Source organism: Phaenicophaeus curvirostris, chromosome 1 (assembly GCF_032191515.1).
Source record: "Phaenicophaeus curvirostris isolate KB17595 chromosome 1, BPBGC_Pcur_1.0, whole genome shotgun sequence".
Lineage (NCBI taxonomy): Eukaryota > Metazoa > Chordata > Aves > Cuculiformes > Cuculidae > Phaenicophaeus > Phaenicophaeus curvirostris.
In genome coordinates, this window is record NC_091392.1 from 163,605,799 (window position 1) to 163,632,460 (window position 26,662).

At 37.0% G+C, this 26,662-nt stretch overlaps 1 protein-coding gene across 32 annotated transcripts in view; it reads right to left on the reverse strand.

The window, feature by feature from the left end:
- Positions 1–26,662, reverse strand: part of DLG2 (discs large MAGUK scaffold protein 2) — a 1,047,701-nt gene that overhangs the window by 254,136 nt on the left and 766,903 nt on the right. For 28 of the 32 annotated variants that reach the window (XM_069879628.1, XM_069879594.1, XM_069879620.1 and 25 more), the window contains 2 exons: positions 24,772–24,913; positions 8,080–8,235 (listed from right to left, as the gene is read on the reverse strand). In XM_069879628.1, coding sequence (XP_069735729.1) covers positions 8,080–8,235; positions 24,772–24,913 — 298 coding nt within the window. The remainder of the gene's footprint in view (positions 1–8,079; positions 8,236–24,771; positions 24,914–26,662) is intronic. The other 4 variants (XM_069879637.1, XM_069879646.1, XM_069879774.1 and 1 more) reach the window with 1 other exon arrangement.

Consider the following 26,662-nt stretch of genomic DNA (forward strand, 5'->3'; position numbering starts at 1 on the left):
ACCTGATCTAGTGGGATGTCCCTGCACATGGCAGTGGGGTTGGAACTAGATGAACTTTAAGGTCCCTTCCAACCCTAACTATCATATGATTCTATGATTCTATGATTCTATGATTCTATGATTCTATGATTCTATGATTCTATGATTCTATGATTCTATGATTCTATGAAATGACCATTCCAGTCTTCACCATCAATCTAAAAAAGATGGAGGAACTCGCATTTGTTACCTCAGGAGTGCTCCCTGTATCTTACTTAGGGCTTGAATTTCAGGGCTTGCTTATAGATATGGAAAGGAAAGAAACTTCTTTCCTTTGTCCCCAAATGTCTTTCTGCAGCTCTGTTTATAATCATAACAGCAGGGAGATTTTAATAGTAGTGATTTACAGATGTTTTCTTAATGAGAACTGATTTTTTTTCTTCTCTAAAGACATAGTGAAGAAAATACTGCTACTTAAGTGAGTTGATATTTCTGTCCATTTTATGAGCTATGTACATAGAGTATAATTTCCTTGGTTGCTATATATGAAGAAAAGAGGACCCGTAGCACAAAAAAGCATAGTCATATTTCAAAAGTACGAAATATTCCCCAAATGATGGAACAGAAATATACTCTTAATTTTTCCCTTTTAAAAACTTTATTCTATTCTCTTTGGTTTTCTCACTGAGGTTGTTTAGTTTAGAGAAGAGGGAGCCGAGGGGAAACCTTATCACCCTCTACAACTACCTTAAAGGATATTGTAGTGTGGTGGGTTTTGGTTTCTTCTCCCAAGACACCAGGGGTAGGATGAGAGGAAGTAGCCTCCTATTGCGCCAGGGGAGGACTAGACTGGATTTTAGGAAAAATTTCTTTAGTGACTAGAGTGGTGAAGTGTTGGAAAAAGCTACCCAGAGTAAATGGAATTAAGTGATTTGCTCAACTAAATAAAATCAGACAGCAGTAAAATTGGAAATAAAGTCCAGGGGGTCTAACGTGAAGCATCCCATGCTAACCTGAAAGACTGCTGTAACTTTACATAATTAAACACTTGAACTATAGAGATTTTATGCCTTTACAGGTTAAGATTCTACTGCAATAACCCCTCTGATTTCTTAAAAGGTGCATCTTCCTAATCATTTTAATTAAGTGTTCAAAATAGAAACTTTGTCATTAAAAAAAGGAAAGTGTAAAGAGAGTCTTATTAAGTTTGTGCTTATTAGAGTCAGAGATTCACCCACATAAAATGACATGAAAGCTAAGGCTGAAATGCAGCACCATTTTTCTTTCATTAACTACAATAGTTATACAACTGGATCACCTACTTAAAGAGAACGCTTCAGTCAGGATTAGAAGTATATTAAAGGAAACTGTTTCAGTTAAGATTTTTTAATTTGTTAATTGAAAATGATAAGGAAAATCCACAATTAATTTGTATAATTTCCAAAAGATCCTAAATAATTTAAAGGCCTCAGGAGTCTGATTTACAAGTAGGGACAATCTACATTGTGACATTGCATTTGAGTAGCACAGTTAATCAACAGAGTTTATGCAGATTTTGTTTCGCCTAATAACAATATAACTATAAAATATTGCAGTTCTGGAGCTTCTTTCAGAAGCAGCACAATCCAGTTAAGCACAATGGGTATGTAATTGTCTGCGTCTGGGTTGCATCTAGTAAGCCACTGCAATATACGTTCCTGTGTGTGAGTCAGGGTCTCTGAGCTTATTTTTAGAAAGGTCTAGGTGCCATAGGTAAAGAAGTGCTTGAATTCCTAAAGATGTTGTTTAGGGAGTGAAGGCCATAGCTCTTATATAGCTAATTCTCACTGATATAGTAAATAACAAGATGCTTCAATTCTCATCAGTATGAACATCAGAACCCAAGCCACCTGCTATGATGACCAGTTTAATCTCTTAAATTGTGCAGGGGTTGCTATATGCTCCAAGCCTCTGAATGCCTAGATTTGTGTATAGATATGTCTTAAAGTCACTTCTGAAAACAAAAAGTCACATTGCTCATTTTTTAAAATGCCACCTTATGGTTTTAGGGAGCTACTCTATCAAGAATTACTTTAACCAGCTATCTTTTATTTTCTAAAGATGTCTTATCTTGCCTACAGGAAAGCTGGGTAGGGCCGTTTATCAGGGATTGTATGATAGGATGAAGGGGAACAGTTTTAAGCTGAAAGAGGGGAGATTGAGATTCGATATCAGGAAAAAAAAATTTCCTGTGAGGGTGATGAGGCACTGGCACAGGTTGTGCAGAGAAGTCATGGATGCCCCATCCCTGGAGGCATTGAAGCTCAGGTTGGATGAGGCTTTGAGCAACCTGGTCCTGTGGATGGTGGAAGGTGTCCCTGTCCATGGCAGGGGTGTTGGAACTGCATGATCTTTATGGTCCCTTCCAGCCCAAACTGTCTCATGATTCTGTGATGCATGTGATTGTAGGATTAATTTGTTTCCATTGACAATGTATAAGTTGAACCTCTGTACTGCCTATTTTAATGTTTAAAAGTCCACAGAAATAATTTTGATTTTTTTCCTTCCCCTGTCTTTAGACAGTGCTATGTGGTAGGGTTAGTTCACAGCCTGCTCTCTGTGGCTGGATTGTGTAAAACACAGATGAGACCAGAAGTAGATTCCAGGGTGTTAAAATAGAAAAAAGCACAGAGCTACTCCAACTCTGATTTTAAAAACTTAAGCATTTAAACTGATTTGCCCAAAACTGACTAATTTCCTGTTTTGTAATTATTATTTGAATTTTTCACACAAAATAAGTAAATAAATAAACCTAAGCAGTAAAAGTTCATTTAAAATTAATTAAAAGTGGTTGTGTTCATTTGGGGTAAGTTGAAGATTCAATTTCATAATATTCTTTTTTAATACTGCTTTTTGATAGCTCCCATTTCAAGCTTACCTCAAAAAATGCCTAGGTGTGTTTTGGGAGATATACTTCCCTTATTAAACACATGGGATTGAAAAGGGGACAGTGGGAACTCCCATACAATGTGAATTTCAATAAAGATGACAAGAATGTCTCTGGAAGGCAGCCACCAGTACAGTTATATGCATCATTTTGACAACAAGTTTGCTCCCAGCAGGTTGTTGTGAAGAAAACAGCTTCACGTGCAGTTACATTAACTTCCTGATAGGACAAGTGAAAAGTGGTCAGCACTTTCTCAGCAGTCTCTTCATGGCCTACAGAGGGATCTCAGGGATCCCTACAATTACATGAGGTGACCACAAGCAGCAACACTCAGTATTGCACCTGTCTGATTGTAGAGACCATCAGAGTGTAGCGACCTTCACAGGCTTGCATGCAAGCTGTGGGAATTCAGCCACACATTGGAGGTTGCCTCAGACATCAATCACTAATCATAGAAATCATAGAATCATTAAGGTTGGAAAAGACATCTAATACCATCAGGTCCAACCACCAGCCCAACCCCTAGTTACTGTGCCTAGTAAACCATGTCCCTAAGTGCCACATTTACATGGTTTTTGAACACCTGCAGGGATGGTGACTCCACCATTTCCCTAGAAAGCCTGTTCCAACGCTTAACCATTCTTTCATTAAAGAAATTTTTCCTAGTATCTAATCTAAACCTTCCCTGCTGCCATTTCCTCTGGTCCTGTCACTTGTTTCTTGGGAGAAGAGACCAACAATTGCCCCACTGCAACCACTTTTCAGGGCGTTGCAGAGAGTGATGCGGTCTTCTCCAGACTAAACAACTCCAGTTCCCTCAACAAGATTCTGGACATCATAGTCTCCTTACTCATATGTCCTGCATACATTGCAGCACACTTCTATTTGTACAGTTGTTTAGCGTCAGCTGAGGCTCAATTACCTCTATGGAAATGGCATGCTGTTTTCTGCAAAAGGCTGCTGCAGAGCCCTATACCAATGTTATATTCTCTCCCTAATCCTCATCGATGAGGAAATACTGGGGGGCCCAAGAACTGATGTCATTAATCTAAATCATTAAATACCTTAAAATAACTTTGATGTTATTAAATAATAACACACATTACTGTTAATAGTAGGGTGTTATTGTATCAGATTTAATTTTCAAAGAAGCTCTATGACATCATGGTTAAACGCCATTCAGAGGCAGAGAAAATGGAGCAGAAAGTCATTAACCGCCTTGCCTAAGACTGCAGATCACAGTGTCAGCCAGAACTGAGGCTGTCTTCAAAAAGATAATCTTCATTTATAAAGCAAGCCAAATACTTTTAATCCAAGCACCCAAGAATCATGAGAATCTGTAAGTCTAGACTTAAGACGAACAACATTTTCACTTATTACATTTTTGGGAGGGGCCATTTTCCCAAGCTCTTCTCCCATTACTACAAAGTCTGAATCCCTACTCATAGTTCCCTCCCTACATTTTTAAGCTGTAGGAGGAGAGATTTAGATTAGATATTAGGAAGAAATTTTTTACTGGGAGGGTGATGAGGCATTGGAATAGGTTGCCCAATGAAGTTGTGGAAGACCCATCCCTGGAGGTGTTCAAGGCCAGTTTGGATGATGTCAGGAGCAACCTGATCCAGTGGAATGTGTCCCTGCCCATTGCAGGGGCATTGGAACTGAATGATCTGTGATGTACCTTCCAACTCAAAGCATTCTATGATTATATGTATTCAAAAATATTGATGCAATCACATGATCAAAGGCTTAACAGAAAAGCAAATGCCTATGAGAAAAAAAAAATCACACAAACCGGCAATATCAGAACTGCCCTTTAGCAATCACTGTGCTGAACTAGAGCGCCAAAATGATTTCAGAGAAAACAGGAAAGTTAGTTGAGAGCAAAACTGAAGCATTTTTAAAGTTTGTCTATGGAGAAGTGCATGTAGTGAAGCTCTCTTTGCAGAGACAGAATACGTTTTGTGTTGCATAATGCAGAAACAAAGTCTTGTGTTTGCAGAAAGAGTGTTATATTGATGAGCTGTAATTTCTTTTTGCTGCCAATAACTTTCTATTAGTACACATAATTGTCAGTTATGACAGAGGCCAGAACATGAATATTATGCATTTGTTCCCATGTGGTGCTCTCAAAGGGACAGATTTTCAGCTGTTGTCCCTGTTAATATCAATTCACATGAACTGATAATTCAATCAAAAAACAAATTACTTTTATTCTACTATGAGAGCATATTGCTCAAGACCTCCAAATCTCCCAGAGATAAGACAGGCCACTATGAAAGGAAGGGTTATAAACTTGAATTTGTTGTAGAGAAATAAGGATTTGGCCTTTGAATTCCCTTTGACTATTAAGTTAATGAGCCTTGACAAAACTATCATCTGAGGGGTAGCTGATGAGTTATCTGGAGCAGTATTTTAAAAGGCATTGGCTGGCTTACAAGCATTTCAATAGGGAGAACACAGCACCATGTTCCTCTTCCTCTGGAAGAGTTATTTGTCAAGCCAAATTTTTTGCAGTTCAGCAGTAGAATCTGAATATTGGAACACTGAGATGTGACAATGACTGCAGCTACCAAAGCAAGCAAATAATGCCTGTCCCCTCCTCCTCAAAGCCTCCTCCTGAGGCTGACAAATCCTGTTGAAACGCTTTTTCTAGGAAACCTGTAGGAAGGCAGGGAGATACCTTTTTATGCTTGATTTGAGATCATGGGAGTGTATAATGTGGAGGAAAAGGGCTTTGAGGAATTCAGGTGAGTTAAGGGAGATGTTTCAACACCTGGTCAATATTTGGAAGATTTTTCTTCTAGCACAGCTTCCAATAGAGATGGTGATATCACAGCTGCAGATTTAAAATAAGGTCTTTTCATGTATTAATTCTTCCAAATATTCCACAAAATACAGCCCTGAGACACATTGCCTTAGGGTTGCCTACAATGAACGCTTCTGCCAAAGCAGTAACTTGGATTATGGTTAAAATGGGATTAAAACTTTTCTAAAACTTGTTCTCCAACTGTGAATACTGAGTCAGTTTGGAAACTGGATCATACATATGTTGCAAAACAGTCATGTTCCTCACCAAAGGCATTCGGTGAAATATTATTTCAGATGTGTTCCTCCATAGTCAAAGAGTCTTATGGAAAAAAATGACAGTATTTGAGAACATCAAAAACTGTCTTATTTCACAGAGGGAAGGAGGCATATATTATAGCAATCAGTTGACTTTACCACAGCATGTAGTAGAACATAGTGCAGAGCATTTAATGATGAGTTGTGCTTTTTCTTGTCTTTGTGTTCTTTCTGCAGTTTTTGTTGGAGTGTTGAAAAAAAAAAGTGTATTATATTATAAAAATATTATATTATATATAAAAAATATATAAAAAATATTATATTATATATAAAGAAAAAGTATTATACATTCAGGTTCAGGTGGCAAAATGGACCAGTTCTATGAGCTCTCCAGGGCTCTCCACTGATTATTGGTATCTGAGTATCTGGTCTGCAGAAAGCAGCATTAACAGATTCACCCTTTTATCCCAACCAATGTCCATAGCCTTGACAGTTCTATGTCTACAGAGATTAACCATTTAGCAATGAATTACATATCCCTATAGTTAGCAAGCCACAATCTGATCCTCAGTGCTCCCAGTACACAACTCCACAGATCCTTCAGAACATTCTTCTTCAGTTTTCTAGTTCTGGTTTGTCCCATCTTTTCTAAAGGGACCATTTTAAAAATAAGAGTCTTTTTATAATGATCTCTTCTGTGGCCCAGCTTTAAACATACAGAAGCACTGTGATGCTTACAGATATGTCATATGTACTCTATGCCTAAAGATTTGAAGTAATTTTACTACTTTTTCGCTAGTTATTTCCTTTAAGATAATATTTGCAGAGAAAGTAAAGTATTGTTGATAGGTCTGTTAGTGTCCTGCACTCTACCTTTCTAAAACATTGCCCTTATCAATGGTTTTCACCCAAACTTACACTGGCTTGAACAGCTTGACTAATAACCTCATACAGTGGCTAAGCATCTTTATATATATTTTCTGGAAGATACACTGTTTTCATTCTAGTAAACGGAAAGCTTCTGCATCCTCTTGCCACATCTACTGCATTCTTCACTAGTATTTGTCTTATTGCTTTTTAAATTTTGCTTTCTATCTCATAGCACTGCATTGCCTTTTACAGCCATTTTTTGAATCCCTGATGTTCCTTTCCTGTTACTGTATCTTACATTAATTTACCATTTTCCATCTGACTTGCACAATTCTGCTCTTCTTTCCCCAAATTTCACTTTTCTTTCCAAAGTGTTTTCTGTAGAATGAGTCTATGATCAAAACTCCAAATACAATAATTTTTATTCTGCTCTAGGATATAAAAGATGATTTTTTTTTTTCTTAACAAAGGAAGCATTCAACATATTGAAAACTTATGCCTAATTCTTCCTCTATTTCCCAAATCTTATTTGGAAATAGTTTACTACTATCTTAGTAGACTATAGAATAGCTTGCTTACAGTAGTATACAGTTTTGGATAGCATGTTTTTCTTTATTAAATATTTCTCATGGGGCAATTGCTGACAGTATTTTACAGAAATATCTTCCATTACTTCAGTTATGGAAATGTTCATAAACTGAGGTTTTGGAAAAGTCCTCTCAGAGCACAGCTAGCTGAGAGAACGCTAAATTTTACATGTACTCTCAACCATGACTTGATAAGGGAGGTGATTATTTTTTGCTGTTTCTTCTGCATGGCTTATGTAGCCACCCTACAAAGACCAAAATGCTCAGTGAACAAAGTATGCGCAACACAGAAATAAAATGACAGAATTAAACCAAATTGCTACAGCTTTCAGTGAAGTCTCAGACACTTTCCATACTCACAGAGAAAGAAATACTGAGTTCAGTTGTAAAATGTGATAGATAATATGTAACCTATTTTAGAGCACCGTTCCAATGGATCAAAACATTGCCTGTGCTCATCATTGGATTTTGGATGACCAAAATTATATACTGAGGCAGCATATATCTTCCAGTAGCGCAGATGTGAAAACATGGTTAAAAAAATGCACAAGCTGTAGAAGAAGATGTGTGGTGCGGATGCAAACTGTGAGATAAATCTAGTGGTGTTCATGCACTATAACAAAGGAGGTGAGGAAGAAGCGCATGCAGTACCTGGTGATCTCAGAGTCAGGGAGCAGGCCTACGTGGTAGTGGGGATAGGGAGCTGTAAGAAGGAAGCTTTTGTCACACTCGACAGGGGAATAGTGCCTAGGAGAAGGTGGTTTATCACACAGTTTGTTCACAGTGCTGTAAACAGGTTCAGGAGGCCTGGTGATAGAGACAAGAGTAAAAAGATCAGGTGCGTATTAGTGGCCAGAATACAGAGAAAACAGAAGTAATTTTAAAACATGCATAGCAAATTCATCAAGACCTTTTCAGTAGGTCTGCTCTGACAAGTGTGCATTTTCTGACAAGGAAACATTACAATTTGATAACACAATACAATATTACAGCATACAAGCAACTCTATATAATCATATACACAATATAAGTGGGCCATAAAACTGGCTTACAGGAAGTGTGGCACTGAAAGGGAATATTTTATCTCTGAAGACCAGCCATGAATATGTCCACATATTCTGCTTTTTCTTTATAAAATTTAACAACATTACTTCCGCATAGCTTTCTGTGATCTTAACATTGAGCATTGCATACTGGAAATTAAGAAGTTTATTATCTGAAAACAAGTATCTTTTACCCATTAATTTAAGATAAAGATGAAGTAGATATTACTAGTTAATACAACCTACTCCAGCCCCAATGAACTGGGGTTTGCAAGTAGTGCTGCAGTCAAATTGAGACACATCCTCTAATAACACTGATGGTGAATAACTGTAAGAAATTAATCTCATTGGTAGACAATTCATTTCATTTCAAGAGTTCTTTGCTCTCTTTACAGATTTAACCTTCAGAATCTGGTGATGCAGATTGCATCTCAAACAGTTAACCTCCTTGTCAAGGCTACCGCAATCCCACTTGTGCTGCTGCTCCAAATTACAGACAGCCGTCTGTGAAGCTAGATATGGAAAATAAGAAGCTAAAACTGATACTGACAGGTCACCTCACATTTCTCTTCTGCTGCCCGGAGGCCAGCCACTCAGGAGAGGCAATACTTACCTTGAACCTCCCTGGGAGCCACCTGGGGAGAGGGAAGGAGGGTATGCAGCCTTTAGTACCAATGAGCCAGGGATCCACAGGAGACAACCAGCAAACAGTTGTCAAAAAAAAAAAAAAAAAGCACCACATACATAGTATACTTCCCATCATGCAACTTCTCCAACTACTCTGTTGTGCCTAGCAGAAACCTCTGGGCCTACTGTCAGAGTGAAACTTGATTCATAATTTCCTGAAGTTTCTGCTCTAGAGATTGCCAAGATGCAATTGCTGCCATATCCTTACCTATGCCAGAAGATCCAGGGTATGCCACTGCCTTTAATCACAGCAATACACTATAAGGTAGATGAAAATCTTATTTCAAAAGCCTGAAAATGTCAAGAGGCCAAGCAGTTAATGAACTCCTTTTGTTCTCCTGGATGTACTGTGCCTCACTAGGGTGTGGTTTTTGCTGTGAATTTCATACGTACTAGAATTTATTAAGGTTGTATATGCACTGGCAGATGCAGAGAACTTATTTTCCCTCTTTGTTCATTTCTGGTTTTGTCCTTTGGGGGAAAAGGAGTAGCTGCTTTACTTAAAAATTGGTCTCACTCAATGCTAATAACATTATTCATAGTAATCTGAAATATGATTTGAGAACTTTCTGTGCCTGACTTTCCCAGGGAATACTTTAAAAAATGTCAGTTTAAGGTTACCAAATATCAAAATAGCAAAGTTGTCACCCATTTGGTTAAAAAGCATTCTGTCAAGCATTAAGTAAAAGCCCTTTAAAAGTATTTAAGGTAGCAATTCTTTGTTTTATAAGCAGATTTCACATTTGTTTCAGAGGGTTGGATGCAATAATTTATTTCCTAAATTGATTACTGCTTTCAATATACAAAAATCCAGAGGAATAGAACACTTCTACTGTTTTACTTTAGAATAATACTGCCTTTTGTTACCTTAGAAACATTTTTTTTATTTTAGGCAGTATATTAAAGATCAAGTACAAATATCAAATATAAATGATACCTGCTATGAAAATTGAAGAAATACTGCCCCCCTGTAGGAAGATGAATAAAATCTGTAGATTTCTTCATGGCTTAAAACACTAACCAGTCCATAACCACCTTGCTAACTCACTGTATACATGTTGCTGCTTTTCTCTGAGTGGTGAATGACATGAGAGTGTCACTACCCCTTGGATATACTGTGAATGCTCATCCACGCTGAGTCATCAATGAGTGACCATCCAACCTTGTGCTGAGACACAAATCATGCTGCAGAGATCGACAGATACAAGCGATTGCTATTTTAATTGACAGTTATAAACTGCTTCTAAAAGCAAAATGAAGGTAAATATTCAGCATCTACCTAGATATTGAGAACAACTTCATCCTTCAAAAACAAACACAAAGCACTAAAAAATAATATCTCAAATTTTAAAACATTTAGTTTTTTTCATTATTTTCTCTCTTGCTGGATGGTGAGATAACAGCAAATTGGAGCAAGCCTTTATGAAGTCACTGTGCTGATTTACAAAGTCCTCTACTTATTGGTATTAGATAAGTGACATTGTGTCCTAACTAACAACATACCTTCTGTAACTGAGCCGAAGAAAGAGGTCTTGAGGTTAAAAAATGGAATTCAAATTTGTTATCCTTTTAATGCTTGGACTCTGCTTAGAATAGGATTCAGGGTATCAGCTAATTCCAGTTATAAGCGTACCTCTTGTAAGCCCTATGAATTGGCCTGAGGTCCATAATAACCACGTATTTACCAGATACCATTATTAGAGGTCATTGAGATCATGGACTGAACTGCTTTTTAGAGACCTTAATAATACTCATATGTACATGCCAACGCTTCCAAGTGCATAGCTGGCACTGGCTGCACATTTCATTGGCACAGAAAAGTAAGAAATTGAAAAATAAGCAGTATGTAACATTGAAGGCCCAGCTCAGATCAGTACAACCATATTTTATCTATAAATTTGATTTAGTGAGTATAAATTAAATAGTGTAAAAATAATTGAAAGTTGGGATGAAAAATGGAAAAGAAGAGAACAATTAAAATGCACTGGGCAGATGACTGTCCTCATCATCCAAACTGTGCTTCCTTAAAATTAATACAAGATACCTGCTGCAACACACTATCTTCAGATGTCCTCCTGACTCCTTCCCTTCTCTACAGAAAACTAGCACTTAGCTCCAATAGTGCCTACCTACTTTGGAAGACAACAATACTGAACTGTAAAAAAAAAAGAAAAGAATTAATAAGACCACCCAGCTTTATTAAATGAGTCTTCTTCTCTAGCGTTTTCTCTTGTCATTTTTATTTCTGCTTACTGGAAGAAGAAGAAAAAGCTTCTGTTTAATGTAGTCATCCCACCTAGTAAATCCTGTCTCGCATATCATCTTCTCCAGTGTTATAACAGAGACAGGATGTCTGTCTGAAACCATGGGACAAGAAGAGTGCAAAAGACTGCTATTTAGAAATAATTTCTAATGTGACATTCAGAAAAATTGCAGTCAAGGTCATCTAAACTTTTCTTGCAAAATAATTAAGAGGCAGACTGAACATAAACATTGAGGTCTTATGAATTTAGAAACCTGTGGCAGGTCATTTAGGATGCTGTAAGAGAAGTGTAAAAGCTATATATATTATGTATATATATATATATGTATATATATATACATATATATATATATGTATATATATATACATATATATATATATATATGTATATATATATATATATATATTATTTATGGCCTCAAGCTCCGACAGGGGAGGTTTAGGCTAGACGTTAGGAAAAAATTCTTTACAGAAAGGGTCATTGGGCACTGGAACAGGCTGCCCAGGGAGGTGGTTGAGTCACCTTCCCTGGAGGTGTTTAAGGCACGGGTGGACGAGGTGCTGAGGGATATGGTTTAGTGTTTGGTAGGAACGGTTGGACTCGGTGATCCGGTGGGTCTCTTCCAACCTGGTTATTCTGTGATTCTGTGATTCTGTGATTATTTAAGGACCGAATTACTGTAGTCTATCTGCAACTGCATCGCTTTTAGATATAGCACGTACAGCTTCATATGCTTTTTCTTATTTTAAATGAATACTAAGCAATTTTTGTATTTTTTTTAACAAGAGAAACAATATCAGCAATATTAAGAAAGCAATGATTAATTTAGTATGAAATGCAAACATACAGTACTAGAGGAAAGGTAACAGAAAATGTAAGTAGCACCATATCTTTGTCCGAGCAGCCCTCAGTAAATAATTCAATCACAGGAGAGAGAATAAAGTCACTCAGTACCATGAGGTAAGATTTTTAATGGTAGTATTAACAGCAGAGAGACATAAAATACTTTTCTAATTGAAAAAAAATGAAAAATGGAATTGTTAATCAGTACAGACATAACTTCAATGAAGCATAATTTCCACAGAAAGGCATAACTAATTGGTGGAACAGTAACAGTGGGAGGTGAAGATTGATCTGACACTGGCTCTATTTATTTATGTCATAAGAGATTTTGTAAAGAAAGCGGCTCTTCCTAGTTGTTTATAGTCCTTATTTTGTCTTCTTTGGATTATCATTGTATTATTGTTTCTGGCTAGCTGCATTGCACAAAAAAGGTTATAAGAAAATGGTTTTATCAAAACCATTCCCTCCTCAGAATCTTGCAGGGTCCTCAATTTAATTTTAACTTATTTTAAAATCTTTTATGATATGGAAAGGAACCAGCGAAGCTCTCACAGCATATTGAGTATGCAGGGTTATCACCAGGAAATGTTAAATTCAATCTAAGATAAAAATAAATCTCACGATGCAACAAGTTTCCAGCTCTCTTTTTTCCTGAGTAGCAGTTTTTAATTGTACTCAAGGTCAGTAAAGACAACTAATACATTTGTATTGCTAATATAAAGCTGCTGGGAAGGGTGAAAAGAACTACTAAAAAAAATCAATGGCATTTTAATACAATTGAACTCTTCCAGTTTGTATAACCAGTGATTTGTATGTATGTGTCTCATGACTTAGTTTCTTGTTTATATAACCTCCTAGGAGAAACACATACCTTATTGTTCAACACCCTTATTTAGAATTGAAAGGTGGTTTTATGTGATAGGTTATGCCCTGGCAAGTCAAACAAGACCCAATCACTCATATGATGTATTTATTTCAAATAAATTAAAGACAGAGAATGGGTGTGAAGAGCTGAAAGAAAATACCAGAAGTACATTACCTTAGTTCTTTCTGGAAATCTTTCTATAATCAAAGATTTCTCAGCTTTTCCATTGCTAACTGCTATTTTCCTGAGCTTTAAAGTTTTCTATAAATGCTAACTAAGTGCTTAAGACCACAGTAATTTCTTTTAGCCCAATAATATAAAATAAGGATTCCTTGTGCCTCTTAACAATACTATTTAAATATTTTAATTGGATTTTCAAGTGAAATGGCCCACACAAAGGCGTAAGTGTAATTTAGAACTTTTAATATTCTATACCTAATTCTACTCTTATTATTCTTAGCCATTAGGAAATAAAATGACTTATATTTGAAAAAATCTGTAATGATTTTCTGTTGCAGTAATGGAAATGGCTGTTTCACACAGGAATGGTGAGATTATTAGACCCTCTTTCAGGGACTTTTTAGGACACACAAACATTAAGGAATCCCAAGTCAGCTGCCAAAAATCAGCATGTTAAGGACCATGCAGATCAGAAACTAAATACAGACCAGCTGTGGTTAGTAGCCCTATCCACCATGAATTTGAACATTTAAAAACATTTTTAATTTTAGGCTTTACAACACCCTGTGGCGATGAGTCTCACGAACTGACCATGTCACCTACCCAGAATCCTGTCTTTGTCTACTGTAAGTCTGCTGCTTGGTTGCACATTGATAACATATAGTAACATTTCAACCTTTCTATTTTCTGTAACTTAAACATGGCATTGCATTATAAACTCCCTGTATCTGTGTTGTAAGAAAGTGTTACTAATTGTTGCCTCTTGCCTTCTCTGTGTCACAGATTTTTTGTAGATCTCTGTTCAAAGCGTCTCTGGCATCTTTTTTCTGTACAGGAATTACTGGATTTTTAGCTCTGCCTGGAAACCACGCTACACCCCTGCTCATCTCTATCACCTTCTTCTGGGGCTTTTTCCAGTTGCCTCTGTGTAGAATCGTAGAATCAGAGAATGTTTTGGGTTGGATGGGACCTTAAAAGTTCCATGCCCCCTGCCATGGGGAAGGATACCTCCCACTAGATCAGGCTGCCCAAGGCCCCAAACAACCTGTCCTTGAATACTTACAGAGAGGGTGCATCCTCAGCTTCCCTTGGCAGCCTGTTCCAGTGTCTCACCACCTTCATCATGAAGAATTTCTTCCTAATGTCTAGTCTAAATCTTCCCCTCTCCAATTTAAAGCCATTCCCTGTCATCCTATGACTATATGCCCATGTAGAAAGTTCCTTTGAAACTTTCTCATACATCCCCTTAGTACTCATCAAAAGTCAGATCTATCATAGGTTCATTTAGAAAAACCTTATGTTTTGCAGTCTTTTAATTTACTATCAGATCTTATTCACATTCTTAATCACCTTCTTACTGCTCTTGCATACTGAGCTAATAGCATAGAACTAACCAGAATTACCCTAATATGTCTTCTGGAAGTGGCAACAGCTGTTTTAAGAGTCTTTGTCCATGATACGTGTAATATGTAGTCAGCGCTATCCTTTTCCTCTGTATACTATTAAATCATAGAATCATGGTATCATTAAGGTCGGAAAAGACCTCTAAGCTAATCCACTTATGCCATCAGCCCAAAACCACTGTGCTTACTAAGCCATGTCACAAAATGCCACATCTACACAATTTTTGAATGCTTCCAGGGATGGAGTCTCCACCACTTCCCTGGACAGCCTCTTCCAGTTCTTGAGCACTCTTTTGGTAATATGTTACTTATCATTCTCTTGTGTGTTATCACTGTCAATTCTAGTATCTCATTTAAAAAAATCTCTATACAAACACCAAAGCAGATTCTGAAATTTGTTTTTTTTTGAAGGGTTAAATAATAAGTAGCTTCACTGACTGTATTAGAAATAGTCAAATCCTATTACTTGAGGATCTCTGACAGTCCTGATTAAATATGTGTAGATAACTCAGGATGTAACAGGCTAATTGGTGACTGGACAATAGCTAAATTTTTACTTTAACATAAATTATTCTGCTAATTTAAGACCTTTTATTTAAAATAAATTTGGGGTAGCAAAGTGAAATCTTATGATAGACATAATTATTGTGCATTTGTAAAGTTTAAGGATTAATTTAAGATTAAATCTGTGTATTAAATACATTAAATATAAAGTAGTTGCTTTGTAATTTAGCAGTTTCATGCTTCACTAAAGGGAACCAATAATTTCAGTGTCCTTTTTTTACAAGTATGAGAAAGAAATTCTACTATGGGACATCATATTGAATTTAATATAATCATCAGTGGAATCACCAACTCAAGAACTAGAGCATGAGATCTCTACCTTGTGGGATATGGGGTGTAAGCAATCACAGCAGCAGGCTGCAACCCTCCAGATGCACAGGCAATGCAAATGAACAATCATGACAGAGTGCCTGCAATGATCACGCACATCTCTCCACTTTTCTCGAGAGAGGTGGCCCTATTCTGATCCTGCCAGCATCTTATCAGCAATTTTTCCTACCTGTTCTCTCTCTATTCCTTGTCCCAGCCATGTAACAAAGCATTTCTCTCACTGTTTGAGGGAACTGCTGGTTCAGTTCAGCAGCCCTGAAATTCATTGCTGCTATTCGCCAGGCTGTTTTTCTCCACTGCTGCTTCATGCTTCTTTGCATATTTCTCACTTATCTTAGAATCATGGAACTGTGGAACGGTTTGGGTTAGAAGGGACCTTGAAGATCATTCAGTTCCAATCCATCTGTCATGGGCAGGGATGTCTTCCACTGGAATCAGATGCTCAATGTCTCATCCAACCTGGCCTTGAACACCTCCAGGGATGGGGCATCCATGATTTTTCTGGGCAACCTGTGCCAGTGCCTCACCACCCTCACAGGAAAATATTTCTTCCTAATAGCTCATCTAAATCTCCCCTCTTTAAGCCTAAAACTGTCCCCCCTTGCCCTATCACTGCACTGCCTGATAAAAAGTTTTTCCTTGTCCTGAATTCCCTTTCCAAATCCAAATTTTCTTACCCAATAAATACCAGTCTTCTGATTTCAATTCTTGCACAGCCAGTGAAAAGTTCTCCCTTATTTTCACACCCAATCTCACCATAATTCCTTACGATACACACTTCCCATATTCCTCCAGCCTCTTCAAAATTCAGATCTAACAGGAATAGACAGTCAGAGCACGAAACAGAATCACTCCGGTGTATGTTTCTATTTCAGAAAGAACTGGAAAATCAAATAGAGAGCAAAACTAGCTTTGCCCATATAATGCTATGCTTAATCTTGCTGGCTGTTTTAAACAATCTAGTTAGTATTATGAGAAGCTTTGAAATACCACAGTGTGAGGATGGAATCTTAAACAGCTCTGTTGCAAAAATGTATTAAACATTTTGGAGGATAAATAAACTGCAGTTTTTCCAAAGACTTATTTTTGTCGGCATTTAGATAGATTTTCACAAATGCAGTAGAAATGCTGTGTGGATTCTGTTTAGTAAGTTCTCATATTTCAACACTCTGAAGCTATGTATGGAATATTACCATATTTAAAATAGAATATCACCCCGTTTTTAACACAGAATACAATATACTAGAACAGAACATGAACTGATTTAACTCTTCCTCTATCCCTTAAATGACCAAGCTGCAATGGCTAAAAAATAAATGCAATTTACTTTGACGATAATAATGGTTAATTAAAATTACTTTTAAAACAATAGCTATAGTATACACTAAATTTTAAAGCAAAACAAACATGCAACCTTTGCTGCTCCTAGATAAACAAATGCACCCCCAGGCAAACTGAGAATGAAAATATTAGCTTGAACTATTATTCTGCCAAAGTTACAATTGATATAATAGGAAGATGATTGGAGGTGTTGATTTTATTGTTGCACTTGATGAACTTAAAGGTCTTTCCTGACATAAATGATTCTATGATTCTATGACTTTACGAATACATAAAAGGCATTATCACTCTCCCCATGTTACTATATATAATTTATTCTCTTTAAGGCATAGATGACATGCTGAGTTTGGATTAGGCATCGTTATATGATTGTTGAAAGCTCATAGTTACCTGCCACACTGTTGTATCAGTGTACTTACTATGTATCTTTTACTCAATACACGCATAGTAACTTCGGGTAAAAACACGGCATAAAATTCACCATCTGAAAGTTCTACCTACAGTACTTGATCTTCATCTGGGAAAAATGAGTTTAAATTCTGTTCCCTCACAAAACCTAACAGAAAACACTACTAACTCCTATCAAGAAACACACACTTTTCAGCATGCAGAATATTTTTTCAATGCATGATTTAAGTCAAATCATTAAAGATTCCAAAGGAAAATTTTTCAAGACTCACTACTAAAAACTGCAGTTCTATTTTCTTATTGTTGCACTTCATAAAGGCATTGCCAGAAAATTATTATTGATAGCTTTGTAACACACAAATAATAATGTTATTTGTAGTGGTTTATTACTGAAAAGTCATCACGTATCAATACAAATTTAAAGGTGGTTCCATAAAATATCCTCAATTCAAGTAGTAAGTTGTATAAGTAAACAAGGAAGAGTTGAAGAATGCTACTTCAAACTGGGGGAAATATCCCCTGAGAATTCAACTCAGTAGTTCTCCTTTTTCTTCCCACCATCTCTTCTTCATCCAGAAAATGTAAAATGATGTAAAAGAAATCAGAAAGGCATTTCACAGCAAAACAGATAACTCAGATTTCTTTCTCATCCATGAATCTTTAATAACTAACCAAAGTTAAATGTTAAGTGAAATTTTTATCAGCTGAAGCACAGGAGTTTGATATTACAATTTTCTGAAGTTAAGAAGGAAGTAAAATCTCAAGATGCCAGTTTTTTATTTTTATGGATCTTTTGCCAATGTTGTTCATTAAAGACAGAAGGAAAGGTCACCTAAAAGCTACAGGATTTTCAACTATAATTTCAAGATTTCTGGAATTAGGGAGGCAGACATCTGCTAAAGAGTAATCGTAATTTCTCTCTTGGCTGTATTACTAATGAATGTTTTACAAAAGCCCTGAAACAAGAAATTGGTTTTTTTCTCCCTGCTATCACAGAAAATTTGGTTGGAATGCACCTCTGTAGGTCATCTCATCCAGTCTTGTGCTTGAAGCAGGAGTATTGCCAACACTTGATCAGGACAGCCATGATTTTATCTCAAAGAATGGATATTTCATAACCCTCCTAAGCAACCTACACCAATGCTACTCCACCTACCTGATGTCTCATTTTTCTTCTCAAACCAAAATCAGAGCATCCAAACCCAACATTTGTGGGCATTAGTCTTTCTCCACTGAGAAGAGTTTGGTTTCATCATCTTTGCTACTGAATACTTACAGCGTGCTCTTAGATTACCCCTGAATCTTTTCTTCACAATATTAAACAAGCCCCCATTCCCTCAACACCCCTCTAACTGCCATGTGATTTAGGACTTCGAGAATCTGTTGGAACCTCTCCTGTTTTCCCACATCCCTCTCAAAGCAGAAGAAAGGGATCTGGTCACAGTCTTCTAGGAAAGAACTTACTTTTTTTCTGCTGGCCACGCTTCTCCAAATATAGCCTAGTATGCTGATTACCTCTTTGGCAATAAGAGTGCACTCCTGGGTCCGTGTTCAGCCTGACACTTGCCATAACCTTCAGGTCATTTTTCAGTGAAGCTGCAATTCAGATGTTTGTTTCATGGCTGTACAAGTTTCTGCGGCTCTTCTGCCTGAGGAGCAGACTAATTCTTACTGAGCTTTATGAGGTTCCTCCTGGTCCAGTCCTCGAGTCTGTCAAGATTCCTCTGGAATATAGCTCTGCTATTTGTCATGTTAACCACTCCCCCTTAATTTATTGTCTTCTGCAGATTTGCTGAAGGTGCACTCTGTGTCATAATCTAGGTCATTGATGAAGATATTCACCCATGCCCAAGGTAACCTGAGCTACCCTGCTCATCACTGTCCACCTGACAGATGTCAATTGATTATCATTACCCTTTGAACGCACTGGTTCAAGTTATTTCCCAGCCCAGTCTCTTCTTTTAGCCCATTCTTCCTTAGCTTTCAAACAAGAGTGCTGTGAAACACTATCAAAAGCTTTACCAAAGTCTGATGTTGCATGCAAATGGACATAGTCATACTGGGAGAAGGCTAATGAGCAAGGTGACAGCATATAATCCAGGAGATGCCAGAAAGGATATCCAGAAGGTTTTCAAACCTTTACAAAGTATATTTTTTTCCCAGCTATCGATTAGTTGTACACATCTATCTAACACTTTCTCATGTTTGGATGAGAGGCTACTGGAGGAGTTTTAAAGGGTGCTCCCTGTGTTACAGCCTCTCTTGACCACAGAAGGAGAATGAAAAATACCTCTACAGTCACTCCCCAGGGCACCTAGTGGAGAAAAGGAACCACAAGGTGCACCACAGCAGATCCTAGATGCACATCTGTGGGAATGATGGCTTGGGTCAGCTATGCCTGTGGAGTCAGCTGCATTTACACCCAGCAAAGAGACACTCTTGCTCAAGGCATCACCTGCACTGTGGTGCTGGTTGATACAATGCAGCCACTGCTTTTCCCTTATCCATGCAGGTAGTAATTTCATCAGGAAATTTAACCATGGAGGAGCACATGATTTGCTTTTGGTAAATCTATGCTGACTATTCCAACTACTTTCTAGTTCCTCAAATGGTTGGAAAGGATGATGTTGAGTACTTCAGCTGTTTCTTTTGCCTTTATTTTTGAAACTAGCACACCTGCAGAATGTGTTTTTGTTATCCTTTATGTCTCTTGTAAGTTTTAGCTCAAATCAAACAGTTTTCTGATTTTATCATTAAGCAGCCAAGCAACGCTTGTCTACAACTTGCATTTTAAGTCATCAGAAAGTTCAGCAAAGAAGGCCTTTAACTGAGTTCCCCTCCTTCCTGCTCAATAGGATGGTTGATTCATGAGCTCTCAATAATTCTTATTTAGAAATCACCTGTCTTTCAAGGACCTTGTAGCTTTTTGGCAGCATCCCAAGAAATTTTGCTTAACAATTCCCAAAAAAATGGCTGAAGTCTGCTCTTCAGAAGTCTACAGTCATAACTTGCTGATGATCTTTCCAGACTTCCTTTGAATCACAAACTGAACCAACTTGTGATCACTTTGATCCCAACTGTTATTTTATCACCATGTTTGCCAGTGCATCTTCCCTTTTTGTAAGCAGCAGGTCAAGCAGAGAATTATTCCTGTTTCTTCCCTCTAGCAGCATTAGGAAACTGTTAGCAACACAATCAAGGAATCTCCTGCATTGTCTGCACAACACTTTAATCTCAAATAAAAAATACAGGAAGGTAAAGATTCCATCCATCAAAATAAAAAGGAAATTATGCTCATCACTGATAGCGTTTTGGAAAAAAGCTCAATAATTTAAAGACAAAATCCAGCTTCATTAAAACATGTGCCTGAACATGATTTGTTATTTTTCTTTCCTTGTGCTCAGATTAAGTTATTTTTCCCCCAAAGTTTCTTTAACAAAGAATTGCATTGAATTTTTCCAGGTACAGATTCAACATCAGACAAAAAAAAATATAAGTTTTTGTCAACACTTTTTTCTGTCACTTATTTTTGTCAGGTTAAAAAAAAATTAGAACTGGGAAAAAAAAAACCAAAACAAGAAAAATTGGACAAATTAAATGGCCTATTCAACCATTTAAACTTTACTGATAGATGCTTTATACCAAGTAATTTAAAGGAAAGCTGGTCATTGGCCTCACTAAAATCACATGTCCAAAGAATGACAAAATTGCAAAAACCTCTTATAGTGGAGAAGTTACTGTTCCAAATATTTTTTGCTGGCACAAATGAAAATCTGCCAGAAGTGTTGCTATATTATGACTGCACAAGTAGTAAATTTCCTTATTCAATCACCATGTAAATTAACCCTGAAAAAATGTAACAAGAACCAGGTAGTTTTAACAGATAGCACTGCAGTAGTTGGCAATTTTCTTAATTATAAAAGATTGTGATAGAAAATCTAATTATAAATGCTACAATCTAGGGTTCCACAGGTTTCACTAAAATTATAAGTATGATAATCTTTCAAAAGATTTTAAGTCTTTCTAAACTGGTCAGCAAGACAGTCTTTCCAAATATTTTCTTATGTTAATGGCAGACTCATCAGCAAATGTTATAGTATTGCACAGAAAGACTGCATTCACTATTCTCAGTTTGTAGCTGTGAAAATCACTGTGAGAATAACTGTAGCATGTTCAATTGTTGCACTTGAAGTAACAGACAAGGATTTGCTACATGGACATTGGAAAAAAAAACATAGAAAGGCTCAGCATAGTTCAAGGTTTGAATGGTTTTGAAGGTCAGAGCTTCTTAGTCATCATCTAGTGGGATGTCCCTGCCCATGGCAGGGGGCTTGGAAATAGATGATCTTCAAGGTCCCTTCCAACCCTAATTATTCTATGATTCTATGATCATAGTCAGAGGAGAAACCTGGTTCCCTGGCTGATTTGGATGTCTCTCAGGTAGTGCTGTATGATATATGCCCAGTGAGGAAATGGAACATCAGGAAGTGTCTTTTTCTTATGACTACATTCATTTTACCTTTGTGCTTTTGTACCCTGGGTATCAGTATAACATATGATTATTATCACTAATATAATTAAGTCCATAATAGCCTCCTCCTTTGCAATAGGTCAGAGTGCATACTTGTTTAGATCTATAAGATTTTCATCTGATTTTCTCTGTTGCATTTAGAGTCTGCTCCTATTATTCAACACCTTTATTTCTGCCAATGTCACACATCTTCCAGAGAAGGTCATGCCTGTAAAGTCAACCTCTCCTGTCAACAGTTCCAGTGCCACTAAAGACTTCAGATATCAGACTTTCATTAAACAACACACTAATTGGGGAATCCAGACAGAAAGAAGAACACAAGAGAGTAATATTTCACAAAATATACATGACTTCTCTGAGTAGTAAATTGTTTTAAACAGATAATAGAAAATGGACAGTGATGTGAATGCATTGGTCAACAACCAAACTTTGTCAGTTCTGGCAGTATCTGGTTTTACCATCAGGAGCTAAATGACATCAAAACCAAACCAAAAATATAGGCTAAAAATACATATTTTTTCCTAAAAAGATCAAAAAGACATATTAAATAATTTATATATACATATATCTCCTCCATGGCTCTTTGAGCAGGTATACTTTCTACTGAATACCAACTGAACTAATGGGCTACAACTGCCATTGCCTTCACTTCAATGATTTTTTTTCTCGCTTTCTTTTATTTTTTTTTTTCCCAAGTAATTAGAAAGTTGAAATAAGCCACATGGAGCACAAAGAAACACAGGACTATCTAAAGACACCTCTTCATGACCTTACAGTTCTTCTAATTGCTTAGAATCATAGAATCACAGAATGGTTTGGATTGGAAAGAAATTTAAAACCTATGAGTTCCACCCTCCCCTGCCATGGAGGACAACTTCCACTGGATCAGGTTGTTCAAAACCTCATCTGACTTGGCCTTGAACTCCTCCAGGGATGGGGCATCCCCAGCTTCTCTGGGCTACCTGTGTCAGTGCCTCACCACCCTCACCATCAAAAATTTCTAATCTAAATCCCCTTTTCAATCTTAAAACCATTACCTGTAGGCCTTTTTTCAGTACTGGAAGACTGTTATAATATCTCCTCACAACCTTCTCTTCTCCAGGCTGAACAACGCAAACTCTTTCAGCCTGTCCTTGCATGGGAGGTGCTCCAGCCCTTGGATCACCTTTGTGGCCCTCTACTGGGCTCACTCTAACAGATCCATTTCCTCCCTGTACTGAGGAGTCCAGAACTGAACACAATACTCTAGGTGAGGTCTTACAAGACTCTACTGCCTAGAGTAGAGGAGGAGAATCCTCTCCTTTACCTTCTGGTCACCCTTCTTTTGATGCAGCTCAGGAAACAGTTAGGTTTCTGGACTGTAAGCACACAATGCTGGCTCAAAACAGTCTTTTATTTCTCAGGTCAGTTTTTCTTCTTTTTTTTATTTAGGCTTCATTTTCTGTGACTTCTTGGGCTCCTTAGCTATTATCTACTCTTTAAGTAACATTTTTTTGCTACTTACAAACTTTGCTAACTCTTCTACAGTAATAATGGCGCTAACATCTCATTACAGAAGGAGAGAATTCATCACTACAAGCTTATTGACGAAGCCTGCATCGTGCGTGTAACACACATACTATGCTGGTATTCTTCCTATGCGTAGCCATTTTGGAAATGATGAGATCTGTACTAGCCCAAGTAAAGCCTTGATGCACAACTTAATGAAATCAATATTTGAACTGTTAATTAAAAAATGTAACTTCTTGGAACCCTTTGGAGAAAAGTCATCATAATTGAATTTCTCCTAAGCTGAAGGAAAGTAATGTTAGCTTTGCATCCTCAATCAAAACAAAGGAGAAATTATTTTAGCCAAGACAGGGAAGAAAGGTGATTTCCATACCTTTATGTCCTGATTAAATACTGTATCATGATTTGGTTACTCTGAATATGTGTGATCCAACAAGTTAAGCAGCTTGAGATTGTAATCATATACAAGAAGAAACATGAAATGCAAATTAGGAAGCTATGAGGCTGATTAAGACATAAGTGGCTTGAGATACACAGTAGGTCATATTAGATGATTACAACAGCCACCTCCTAGCTTTAAACACAATGAATTTATACATACTGGAGTAGATAAAAAATTAATTTCTCATTTTCTGTGGCACAAGACATTATAATGATGGCTCATTTTACAAATTTAACAACAGTTGCCTGCTAAGTGAATGGTAGTGCTTTCCAAAATATAAGATACACAAACATGTTCTCTTCAGTGACATTCAGTGTTGATCTAACACAAGGCATGAAAAAACCCTCCCAGCATTTTTCTCTGTGTTTTTTCTACCTTGACATCAACTGCATAGATAAAATTCTGTTATGCTAATTCCAATTTTAAAATTTCACAGTGTTTACTCTCTAGTATATGTATACTACACGGAGCAATTACAGGCAATTTCAGCTTCCCTTGCACTAAACCAAACAAGCTGGTCCTTTCCAGTAGTTTGCTCACAGACAGGTACAAACACACATACAGTCACTCCTCCAATATGTATAGTGAGCCAGATGAGTCAATGTCCCTGAGATCTTGTCGTGGAGCTAGGAAGGAATGATCACAACTAATACACCTGCTAAGAAGGAGAACATTTCGCTCAGTACCATCATTGCTCTAGTGCAGCCATATTCTTTAGGAACTAGTTCAGGATTGCACCCAAGCAACACAGACCTCAGGTCAGCATTCATTCCTGTGTTATTTTTCTTAGTTGTCTTCATACGTGTATCAGTTTCAACTCATCTTCTTTTGAACATTGGTTAAAAAAATATATATTCTGCAATTTATTGGAAGAGCACTGAATGCTTTACCTATGAAATTATCATAAAAGTTAAATAAAGAGAAGCATCTGACCTGGTGTAGTCATCCTCCACAAGCATGTGCTTTGGAATGGGTGAGTATCTTCCTGGTGAGATGGGGGCCAGGGATGCCTTGTACTCTAAAGTGCCATTGTTTCCAGAAGAGAGTATATGATTTTCCATCGGTGGAGAATAAGCTGATAGTAAGAATAAACATTTTTAATTAGCCACTGCCTTGTTTGATTAGATGTCACAACAACATTATTTTTTTGTTAAGTATCAAGAAGATGCTCATTGCTGTAAATAACATCAAAACAGGCAGTCTTTGCCTGAGAGAGGCTAAAATGTAATGAGAAAGAATTAACAGCTGGATTTTTCCTGAATGATGATGATGATGATGATGATGATAATAAAATAGTAATGCTGGCTCATTTATAGAGTTTGACTCTTTAGAGAGGACCTGAGCAAGAAAGGATAATTTGGGAGACAGGAAACATTTTCTTCAATTAGGACTGATTTAAAGAAGCAATTGTAAATAAATAAAAATTAAAGAATGAAATGAAATGAAAAGCAGACTCCTATTTTTGGCTTCAAGATACAGCAATGGGAGTAATATAGTATGAGCTCAATGCAGGATAAAAGCAGGAATTTTAAGTATGGTAAGAGTTATGCATGTTATAGATTTAAAGCCGTGATCTACTAAAGGTGCCAAAATTCCCAGTATAATTGAAATTTCAGTACTAATATAGATGATATATAGATCACAGTAAGTCTGCATATTTAAAATAGAAAGTGTATACAAATCTCTTACATATTAATAAGTCATATCGAAAATTACAGGACTGAAGTCTCTTTGTATTGGGTGCATAAGTTTTGTTGTTTGCTTGCTCTTTGCTATTCTGAAGTTACTGGGGATATTTATGACTGTTGAGATGTAATAATAGTTGCATTCAAAAGTCTAGTGAATGTAATTAGAAAGCAAACAATAAATACAAAATTCCCAATATATATGCCCTTCTGCAATGAGCTATGATTAATTTTCTCATGAGAAGAATACAGCTAAACTTTCTACTCTGAGTTTCAGTCTTTCTTTCAGATGCTGAGATACAGAATCCTTCAGACCAATCTTTTCTTTCTCTACAGGGAAAGGCTATTACCCATTTTGAAATACTCTGGATGTAGACGTATAATGAAAAGTTCTCTGAGGATAAATTAATCTGTATGCACCAACAGCCTCGGGTGGGCTAGTGCAAATCTTTTTTTTTTTTTCTTTTTCTTTTTCTCTGGAATTCCTTGTTTTCTCATTTGCTGTTGATCTATAATCTTACATAATAAAACACACTGGTTTAGAATGTCTAAATTATTGTTTTGGGAAGTATTATAAAGCAGGAGATTGGAAAGGGACATATATAATTTTTGCTTGTTAGGTTTTGCTGACATCCAGACCAGACTACTACTGAACAACATGACTGCCATCTGTTGTAACATCTGCTACATAAATAGGTATCCTCTGCACAGTTGAATTCACCACCTGACATGCGTGTTACAAAACCTTCCCTTCTATTCTTATGGATCAGTCTTAATAAGAAAGATTATAGATATTTATCTTTTCCCTTAACTTTGTCAATCTACAACAGCAACACTATTGCAAAAGTATAAAAAAAAAAAAAAAGATGAAATCTCTACCATTTGTCGGGAAAACCTGCATTTCCCAGCCCTTGTTTGGCTGTGAGTGCCTCTAGGATTATTGGCAGGATATCAGGTTGAGTAGGGACCATCTGAAGGTCTTGTCAAAAATAAGACTGCCATCCAGTTGTTAAACAGTACAGCTGGTCCCTGGTGGTAGCTGAACCCAAGGCAGACAGCTTTTAATGAACAACTAAATGAAGACAGGTAGTTTCACAGAATCATAGAATGGCTTAGGTTGGAAGGGACCTCAAAGCCCA